Source organism: Dioscorea cayenensis, chromosome 9, assembly GCF_009730915.1.
Source record: "Dioscorea cayenensis subsp. rotundata cultivar TDr96_F1 chromosome 9, TDr96_F1_v2_PseudoChromosome.rev07_lg8_w22 25.fasta, whole genome shotgun sequence".
Lineage (NCBI taxonomy): Eukaryota > Viridiplantae > Streptophyta > Magnoliopsida > Dioscoreales > Dioscoreaceae > Dioscorea > Dioscorea cayenensis.
Window position 1 is genome coordinate 25,874,051 of NC_052479.1, and position 11,419 is coordinate 25,885,469.

Below are 11,419 nucleotides of genomic sequence, written 5' to 3' on the forward strand. Positions count from 1 at the left end.
ATCAATTACATATATTTAGTAATTATAAATATTCTCAATTATTTATTTCCTATTATAGATATGCTAGACTTTGTATAAGTAAAGTACACAATTATATTATCTTCTGACAATCAATGAAAAATATTCCTTTATTTCTAAGTTATTTCTACTCCTTCTCTTTTAGTTTTCAATAAAGAAGTTATTTAAAAAATTCATTTTGACTTGGCATTTATACTTATGATTAATTAAATAACACCTCAAATTAAGCCTATTCAAATAGGGACTCTACTGCTTCTGTAGTCAATGGAATTAATTAACCGAATGGGATGAATTTCTGAATTGATTCCATCTTAAGCTGTGATTTAGTAATAAAGTGCGCCAAAAAAAAAGTATTTTATGATTAAATTAGTGTCCTGACTTTAACAAAGACAAATAATTATTGAGAATTGTACCAATTCATTGTAAATCCAATATTAAAGATTTACTCTTCGATAGTACAAAATGAAGTCAAAACCCTAATGATCTAGTATCATATAGAAAAGAAAACATTTAAACCTTTAATCACATTGTCCTGTTTCTTTCATTTGCCTACAACCAATAAGTTGGTTTCTCAAACTCATACTTATCTCTTATTATATGTCTAACTTGTATCCTTGTTAGTGTTAGTTTAATTTGTCTCATCAATATCCATCAAAGTTAAGCATTTTTAATTTCTAATATATGACAATGGGAAAATGTCACATTTCATGAACCCAACATGATCTTAAAAAAGCAAATGGAAAAAACCTTTGAGATTCATATATAGCTCAGTAGATAGATCTTAAGTTGAAGAAAATTAGTTCCATGAGAAAAGTGGATAAATACTTGCATAAGAATAAAAAATCACAAACTTCATTTATAACTTTCTTATCTTTGGCAACGTTAATCTTTGTTTTTAAAATGGTTTGAGGGGATGTTTTAGTATGACTAATGAATTTCTTAATTATTTACAATCTAAGATTCTAAGATTATAAAAGATGGATGGAAATAAATAATTAACACTTGCCTCAATGATGATGTAGATTTTGCAAAATTTAACAATAAAAGAAATGTTAGGAAAATGAAGAAAGGGTAAGGAGATTTTGAAGGTTTTGAAGCATGAAATTACACTTTTTGGAGTGTAATATTGCTTTGCCATTAAAACAATTTACTCTAGGATACTGTAAGGCCGAGTAAAAGCACAATGGAAATTGAATAGAAAGACGTTCTAAAAAGAAACCAGTCCCTTTATTTATAAATTGTGAAGAGACATTTTCTCAAAGGGTATAACTGATGTACGCATCTGTTTGTTATACAAAACAATTATTATTATTATTATTATTATTATTATTAAACTGAATCCCCTTTGTTATTTATTTGAATTAAAATTCTATTGAGACCCAATTACTCATATTTGACTATATAATATCGGGCTAACCAATGAATTAAGCTCGCAACCCATGTAGAATAAAGATGAGCATATTCTTAATATGGGATTTTTAAAAAGAAAAACCTCGTGTAACAAACTATGTAACATTCCTCCAAAAACTCTACCTATATGAATATGAAGTGGTGTCACTTCAACAAGAATTAAAGGGTTTACTCTTGTAAATATTCATATAATATGGGATAATTAGCGCATGACCATTAAGAGTGCTAGAAGCATATAAGAAACTTTATAGAAATAAAATAAATATAATGTATGTAAATATTTTCAATTGGAATGGTAAGAAGTCATCATTTAATCTTAGGAGACCATGTACTTCATTAGCATCTTAAAATACTTACACTAATTAAAGCTCATCCTTTCATTCATATGGCCATGCTCATCTTTTTAGACTACCTCAGCTCATGCTTTCACATTATTATAGCACTAAGAGTCACTTTTGAATTAGACTTAATTAGTGCTTCAACAAATACTTATCAATAACTTCTTGTTACTGGTCATTAAAATTCATCAATAACTAGTTTGGTTATTTGAAGAGTTGAGTTATTGTTATTGGTATCCAAACAACAAATATGATAATTAGTGATAAATTAATATATGACCCATTGCCAGAATGTCATAGAACATATTCAATAACATGGCAAAATCATAAGACACCATTCAATTTCACAAATTAAATATTTTTTCACAAACTATAATTCGCAACGTCCCATACTAATGTTATAGAATGCTTAGCACCGAAATTTCACACCATTTAGAGATGGAGGGAAACCATGTTGGTGACGATGTTAAGATTTCGTGACGGTTTAATTGTGTCATAGATATACTACTTTTTGGGGACGAAGTATTTAACATCATTAGTTATTAATAATAAATTTTGAGATTATGTCAATAATGTTATTATCTATTATATGTGAATACTTTAGGTACATCATTTATTTTATTATGATTTGGTGACATATACATGCGTCACCAAAATACAGGTGTTAATGACGATCGCATCACACCACACATATGTAAAGCATTAGGTGACAGTTTTACGTAATGTCATAATTTTTAAGTTTTGTTTTGATTGGCTTCTGAAAAAAGTGATTTTTTTTCAGTTTAGTAGAAAGTATTTCTAGAAAAAAGTGCTTTTTCAAATTAAGTTAAGCACTTTTTATATTTTGTGTTTGGATTAGCTTTATAAGCATAAGCTATAAAAATAAGCTAAAAAACAGTTTTTTTCGGAAGCTGGTCATGACTAGTTTATGAAAAAAAAATTATTTTTAGCTTTTTTTTACAGCTCCTGCTTTTGCAGAAAAACCAATACAAACAACTTTTTCTGAACCCAGAAGTGTTTAATTTAAAAAATAAACCTTTTCTGGGTTTTCCAAAAGCTAATCCAAACAAGCTCTTTAACTAATTTCTTATCAGTAACAAATAAGACCATATTCAATTATTATAAGTGCCAGGTACATATGAAATTATTTGCGACTTTTTTTTACTAATGCCATAAATAATCTTTTAATCAACTATTTTAATATTTTATTATATATTTTTGATAGGTCTAAAATTGACTGTTTGCTTATGTTAACCTTAAACTCGAAATCAAATAGAAAATAAATTGATATTTATTTTATATAATATTTTATTATATATTTTTGATAACTCTAAAATTGGCTGTTTGCTTATGTTAACCTTAAACTCGAAATTAATAGAAAATACAACATGCTTTTACATGTTTTGTTAAAACGTAGATAAAATTAAAAACTCGTAAGATTAAAAAAAAAAATGGAACTATATACCACGTAGAACCTTTATTTAATAAAAAAAAGCTAAAAATAATGAAGAATCGAGTATTTTACTAGAATAAATTCGTCTAAAAAAATAAACCGTTAAAAAAAAAATACAATTATTACAAGATAAAATAGTTCACTATTATATAATTTAGCAAAATAAATAAAGAAGAATTGCTCAAAAGGTCCAAGAAACACTACCACATGGCCAAAAAATCCTTTGATTTTGCCAAATCCCTTTAAAGTCCCTCCTTTTTCATATAATTTCTATTAAGCCCAACGGATGGATAACACCGTTATCTCTCAAAGGAAAATTACCTGATTGCCTATTCAGTTTTAACTGATTTGAAAGCTTTGAAAAATGAGAAACTTCTCATTAACCGTCACATCATTCTCCACTTTTTCTTCTTCTTCTCCCGAGACAAGCACAGGCTTTTCATCTTTCATTTGAGTTAGAAGGCCATCATCGCTGAAGTTGCACCCATTGCCGCCGGAGACCGGAGAAGAGAAGAAAGGCACTTGACTAGACCATCTCGCTGCTCTCGTGCCATCGTTACAAGCAGGTATGAAAGCCCTATGATTTCCATGGTCGAAATCATTTGTGTTCTTGGGCTATGTTAGTTTAGTTATTTTTATTGTGCATTCTATGATGAATGAAGCATGGAATCATTTGGTGAATGATCTATATTTCTTCGAGAACATGTGATCTTGTAATTTCTATCTAATGGTTGGTTAGTGTGATTACTTTGTGCCCTAATTTGCTATGAAACAATCAAAATTGTATACATTTGTGTAAGAGAGTTGATTCCTGCCCAAAATCCTTGCAGATTGTTTGTTATAAATCACTGAATTCCAATCTTATTATGCTGTGTTTACAGAATTTTGTCAAGATTCTGTTTTTGCAGAATTATCTCAGTATGATCTGTATGTAGATTGTTAGTTATAAATCACTGATATCAAAACCAGTATACATTTGTGGTCTGTATCTTATTAATTTGGTTATTGGAATTGTTTTATGTATGACAGTATCTTTAGCATTTAGTGTTTATTTTTGTTCTTTGCCGTTCATTCAAATATAATACTTAATATATGGAATGGATATGGTTGTTTTATGTATCCAGTTTTATACAAACATGTTTTGTCATTCGAAATAATCACCCGAATGTGTATGTATTGTTTGTGCAATCAGAAGAGTTATGGCTAGCCAGTTGGGAAATTTGGTGAATGGACGTTGCTACTTAGCACCACTCATAGACAGTGTACGCCAGTTGAAAGAGAAGATGTCACGAAGACACTAGGAGTTACTCCGAGGGACGCCATTTAGTCATCTGATGGATATTGAGCCAATAGCACAAGAGCGTACTGTATTAGATGCGTTGATGCAGGTTTCGATAAACAGACCAAAACCTTCAATTTGGGAGACAGTCATTTACAATTCGGCCCTGAAGATGTTTCAATGATACTTAGACTAAAATGTGATGGTGTCGCAATAGATTTCTAAAGGAAGAAAGAACGTTGTACACTCAAGGAGAAGTTTTTAACGAAAGGAGTAGACCGAACAAGGGAGTGCTTCGTGAGGACTTTAATGAGTCTGGTTGGCAAGAAAGACAGTAAGAAAGAAGAAAGTTTTATAAAGCTTTTGCTGGTATACATCATGGGATCCTTCCTTTTCCCCACCACTTTATGTACATCTCCAGCATGGTTAGCCTACTATGTGGAAGACCTGTCAACGCTGGATCAATATGCATGGGCCCAAGCCATCTACAAGTGGATTATGGATGATTTGCCCAAAAATGCAGCCACCGTTGTAAAGGACAGATGTTCCGGGAAGCAGCCGTGCATAGGGTATTTGCGAGGATGTACAGTTGCACTGACAATTTGGTTTTATGAAGTAACTGGGACTGGAAAGAAGATCCACTTTGGAAGAACACCATGCATTCTCTGTTATGGTGAAGCCAGTATCAAGAAACAAGCAGGTGTGAGTGCCTTGCTCCAGTCATTGGATGGAAAAGAGGTATGCAAATTAGAATCCATTGAGTATTTCCTTTTATTGTTCTCCTTCTATGTCATTCTGATTGCTTTTACTCATAGGTCGTTAGTATCCATATTTACCGATCTTTATCACATTTAACTATTTCATATTCACGGTTCTAGTTTAGTATCTTATACATGTATTCAGTTTTTTTATTGGATGTTCCGTTTTGAGAATAATGTGTATACGCCCATATTAATGTTTTTTGTTGTATTTTCTAGTTTTCCCCGCTTATGCCAGAGAGACAATCTGAAGTTGACCTCATTTGTTCGGGAAAGATTGAGCTCAGCTTTGCAAGGACAAGTTTGGTTCTATCCGATGCAACAAAAGCACCAAAGTTCATCAAGGCATTAAAACAAAAAAGTAAGAGGAAACAAGGGGGAGACGCATCCCGTGCAACAGATCAAGAAAGTGAGAAGTTAGTAAGCCCACCAAGGGAGTCCAAAAAATCATCAGGTTCGAGTCTAGCGAGGAAACAGATGGAAGATAACAAATACGAAACATTGATGGCTGAAGTGATAGGTCTTCGTGCGAAGCTTGCTATTCTTGAAGAAAGGAAGAACTCAACCAACGAGAAAGAAGATGTTGTACCACCTCAATTAACAGATGATATTGGCCCAGCTTCACCATTGAAAAGATCCAAGAAAGTGGCATCGAAGCCAAGAGCAACCAAACCAACACTGCAAGAAGCCTCATGGATGGCTCAGCCAGAGAAACATGTCACTCGTGCCTCAAAAATTGCGACAACTGCATAACCAACAAAAGTTGTGCAAGTAAAAGGTGCACCAACACCCAGAGGTAGGAAATGAGCTGCACCAACTCCATCCCAATTAAGTGAAGTGGACAAGCAAACAACAGAGGATATCAACAATGCCATGGAATCAGCACAGCTAAAATCTGGGGACTCTATATGCATACCCAAGGAAGGAGAGATAAAAGGTGAAGCAGAGAAATTGATAGAACAACGTGCCCCATGAACCGATTTCAATCCAACCAATAAAAAGCCTACTGGATTTGGCCAGCTGTAAAAGATACACCAATTGTCACTAAGCGTTTCACATTGTTCAAATGTTCTATATTAGAATTTTAAATATGCAATTCGGAGTTGCAATCTACTTTTCTGCTAGAGTAATCAATATTTGAATTTACTGATGTTTATTAATATATAATATTTACTTTAAGCATTAAGCATATAGTATTCTGAATAAATGCTCATTATTTCACATACCACATTAGTTTTCAATCATATATGTGCACTATCATGAACATGCATCACATTATCGGCTACCAAATTAATTGATTTTTGTATATTACATCAGCACAATGGTCTGGACCAGCGAGAAGGGTCACACATCCTGTTCTCATCTGTATGCATTGATTGATGGCAAACAGATGGTGCCGGACGATGTAGTTAGCGTCTTTGTTCTCATGTTACTTGATACTTTGAAGAAATCGCCGAATGTGTATAAGAGACTGCTACAATCACCCACCCAATGGCCCTTGCTTTATCTAGGCAAGAACATTCGCTCGGTGGAATGGAAAGAACGATGAGCCCTGCGGTAGAAGATTTCCCCGCCATAGAATTAATCCTCATGCCAATCATGTGGAACAAACATTATCACTTACTTGTTCTTGACAAAGTTAAGAAGGAGTACTTGCACTATGACTCCATCGGTGGACATGTTCATGATCGAGATGCAATAGCCATGGTAATAACAAGATTTGATCAATTTGGTTTTTAATTCCATTTTTAAATGTGTGTGTAATATCTTTCCTTCTTACAGCGTGCATTGTTTGAAGACCATTTGCAGAAGCAGCTTGGTATTAGTGAAACTGTGGCATACACACTAATTCATGTATAGGGATGTCCAAAACAAAGGATGGATAGTGTGGATTGCTCAGTTTATTTAATGCGGTTTATGGAGCAAGTGTTGAATGATGAAGAGCTGTATTTCCCCCAATCAGATGTTCCCCATGTGTGCCTAGAGTATGTTGCACGTATCGTGGAGGATGGTATTATGCGAAACCCTCAAAAGATGGAGGCGATAGCCAAAGAGGTGCCTGAAATTGACTCAGAAGTTGTGCTTACAAATGAGCCCGTACACTAGACATGGCCACGGTTCAGGAACCTCCGGTTACGGTTCCTGAACCGCCGGTTCCGGTTCAAGGAGATGATCGGAACCGAACCGCCTAGGCAAGGTTCTTGGCGGTTCGGTTCCGGTTCGGTTTCGGTTCCGGTTCTGGCGGTTTGGTTCAACGGTTCCGGTTTAACGGTTCATACGGTTCGGTTTTTTTTTAACTAAATAATTCAATAATTCAAATTAATTAACACAAAAATACAAGAATTAATTTAATACTAATATAAGCCTTTGCAATCATAGATTTAACTAAGCACTTTGCATTTAATGATAGTAGGTTAAGTTAGTAGGTGTACGGTATACCCAAGGTTTCAATGTTTTATTTATTTTGTTGTTATTATTTTTAATGTTCATGTATGTTATTTGTTTTTCTTTAGGAATTGTTTTTATTTTTTTTCCCTTTTTCTTTTTGATTTCTAGTATACTTATATAAGTTGCATAGTTTACAAATTGAAAATCTTGGGGGTTTTATCTATATATTGGAATATCTATATATATATATATATATATATATATATCTTTAAATGATCAACAAAATCAGGCAAATTGATATATATACACATATATATTCATGTTTATTTTATTTTATTTATTTATATATTTTTTTAATGATTCAAATGTTTTACATGAGAGCATTTTACTCAGTATATTTTCATTTATATAAAATAAATATAATTTAATATGAACTACGTTAATTTTGTAAGTTTCAAAACGGAAGATATATAAAGTCTAGTCTTTGTTTTTTATATTAAATTATAAAAATAATATGGAAATCTACTAAAGAATTGAATATTTAAGTACTTCTCGTTAATTAAATTGTTTTAATAAATCCATATTTAATTTGTAACTAATAATTTGTGGCATAATCAATTAATTATAACTTATCCTCTTGCATGAGTAACAAAGTTTCGCATGGCACAGTACATATAAGTTGGACGAATGTCACAAATCAGATCTAATCGGCTAATCAAGTATTTAGAATCAGACCCAATCAATAATCAATTTGGTTAATATCTTTAATTAATTATTTAAAATATCTTTAAACATGTAATTACTTAATTAATTACTAATTAATGATATTAACAAAATAAAAACCTAATCATAAATGACGTTATTTATATAGTATGACATTATTCATATTATATGTATATAATATAATATGAACTTTTGTTTTGAACCTTTGGTTGAACCATATGTGGAATTGCCGGTTGAACCGCATATGGAACTGCCGGTTGAACCGCCGGTTCCACGGTTTTAAAATTTTGAAACCGGAACCGAACCTTATATGAAGGTTCCGTTTCCGGTTTTAGGACGGTTACAGTTTTTCCGGTTCCGGTTCCGGTTTTGGGCGGTTCGGTTCCGGTTCGGTTTCACAGTTTCGGTTCAAAATGGCCACGTCTACTGTACACAAAGATGGTAGTGCAGATATTTCAGAGATTATGATTGGAACTGCGCCAACACCTAAAGATGCCAACAATGACCCAATAGAACCCCTACCCGAAGATACAATCACTGCTCCACATATGCAAATAGATCCACATAGCCAGCCGAGTGAAGAGGCACATGCACCTTTTAATTTGGCCCCAGCTTCAAACAAGTGAAAAAAGAACAATGGTGAATATAGGACATTTTGATTTACCTTGAATATTGTATGGAACAACTTCAGATCTGACTTTTTTATTTACTGTTTTGTGCTAATTGACAGCGGGTATAGTACTTCAGTATTTAGTGGACTTACGTTACCTTTTAATCCAGATAAATGTATCCAGTTTTTAGTTGTGGTAGCCGATTTTGATACATTATGTTCACTATTCATAGATCACCTTCAGTAAACAATTTTAATATTCTGGTTTGATACTTTGAATTTACTATTCTTAGGAAACCTTCAAGTTTTAGTGTTACCCATTCAGTTTTCGTACTTTGAATTTATTATTCATAGATCACATTCAGTTTTTAATTTTGTTTTTTAGTTTTTCGTGTATCCGCTTATTATTTGACGAGCCTGCTCAAATTCATGTATTGCCAAACAAACTTCGAACTATATATGCAATATATATAACTATCATTCATTCAACATACGATGGTAATGATCAAAAAACATAAGAGATGGGTATAAAGGACATGGTTAGTCTGCAATTACTTCATTACATGTGGCCCTGTTATGCCTAACTTCGTGGCATCGACTACAATGTAAGTCACGAACACCAAATGCTTGTGATTCAATCCACCTTTTTCTTGGTCGTCCGGGTCTCTTCTTTGAAATAGGTGGACGAATATAGAGATGTCGACCCACATCCATCGGTTTGTCGTGATTCGGTATAGGGAATATTGGACTCTCATATGCTTCTTTGTACAATGCGACTGTGTGGTAGCCTTCCACGAAATGATGAATGTTTACATCAGTTTGTAAGATTGCGCAGCAGGCATGCTGACAAGGAAGACCGTACACCTCCCACCGATGACACGAACAAGTTCTATTACGTAAATCGACATAGTTGACCTGCTTGTCCACGACTTCAAAAATATCACCATCAGATCGGCCTATGACTAAGCATCTGCTTTCTTCAATATTTTTTTCAATCTTCTTGTGAATCTCCTGGCAAAGATGGGTTTCCCATTTCATGCAATTCTCGCGCCGCTTGTACATTAGGTAATCATCTTGAACCTACATTGGTGGGAAGTACACATGAGAGAAAAATAGACTACTACTGCGAATATAATAAAAAACCATGGCAAAGCGACAATATTAAACACTAGGCATAAATAAGGAACACTAAAATAATTATTGTCTACAAGAAATACAAAAAAAATGAACAATAACCTTAAAAACTATACACCAAAAGCAAATACGAAATAACAAAAGTGCAAAGTACTCATTACAGTTTAAAACCACATGGTGAAGCCAAAACTCAAACAGTTAATATAGATACTACTTAAGAATGTTTGAAAGTAAATACATTCAGCTGAAATAGAACAACAACTATGCACAATATTCTAATTAAATTATTTATATGCATACCTTATCGCGTCGACCATGTTACATACAGGTAGATGTCGTGCCTCCTTAATCCATGCATTGAAAGACTCTGCCACATTCGAATACATCTCGCCCCAACATTATCCTCTAAATAAGTAATTGCACCAATGCATCATGTCCGACTTTTGAAATAACCAATTATGGGCCTGTGTTGATGCCGCTGACAACGCACACACAGATGCATCATACTCTGAAGATGTGCATGCATATGCAATCTTAACAATCAAGCTCCAGCACTCATCTTTTAATCCTTTCCGTAGGTGACCATTAGCCTTCAAAAATTTTTCTTGGAGATGTCGCAGACAGTACCCATGTGGGGCAGAGGGGAAGACTTTGGCAATAGCATTAACAAGCCCTTTAGAACGGTCTAAAATGAATGTAATGATTTTGTGGTAGTCATCTTCACCATATATTGTATCACCCAGAGTGGAAATGAACCACGTCCAGTTATCATCAGTTTCATTATCAACAATAGCAAAAGTCAGATGAAATAGACCTTCATTACCATCCTTTGCAGTTGCACCTAGTAGGATGCCACCATATTTACCTAGCAAATGGGTGCCATCGAGGAATAGCATGGGTCTACAACCACACTTAAAACCTTGAAGACATGCATGAAAGCAAAAAAAAAACCACGCTTAAAGCGTTCTCCATCCCTCTCAATGATAACGATGCTACCTGGGTTGGTTTCGGAAACCTTACCTGCATACCATATCAACAGATCATAACTTGCAACGTCGCTTCCATGGAGAATTCCCTTTGCCACCTCTTTACCCATACATGCTTGTTTGTACGGTAGCCGAGCGCCATGGTCATGCAATATATCACGTTATATGTCTACAGCCCGGTATAGAGGACGATCTCATAATTTCCTCATTACTTGCCTACTAACCCATTTTTTAGAAGCCCTTGGATGAGATGCTGTGTTGATACCCCCACCACATGTATGACTATTTTGGGTTGTTTTGATTCTAAATGTGGGGAGGTTGC

At 33.9% G+C, this 11,419-nt stretch overlaps 1 protein-coding gene across 1 annotated transcript; it reads right to left on the reverse strand.

The window, feature by feature from the left end:
- Nucleotides 1-9,517: 9,517 nt before the first annotated feature.
- On the reverse strand, nucleotides 9,518-11,207 carry LOC120268609. The gene is made up of 3 exons (XM_039275934.1): nucleotides 11,132-11,207; nucleotides 10,606-11,030; nucleotides 9,518-10,057 (listed from the first exon to the last, which is right to left on the reverse strand). Exons 1-3 carry the CDS (start codon nucleotides 11,205-11,207, stop codon nucleotides 9,518-9,520), a joined length of 1,041 nt encoding a protein of 346 aa, XP_039131868.1.
- Between the last annotated feature and the right edge of the window lie 212 nt (nucleotides 11,208-11,419).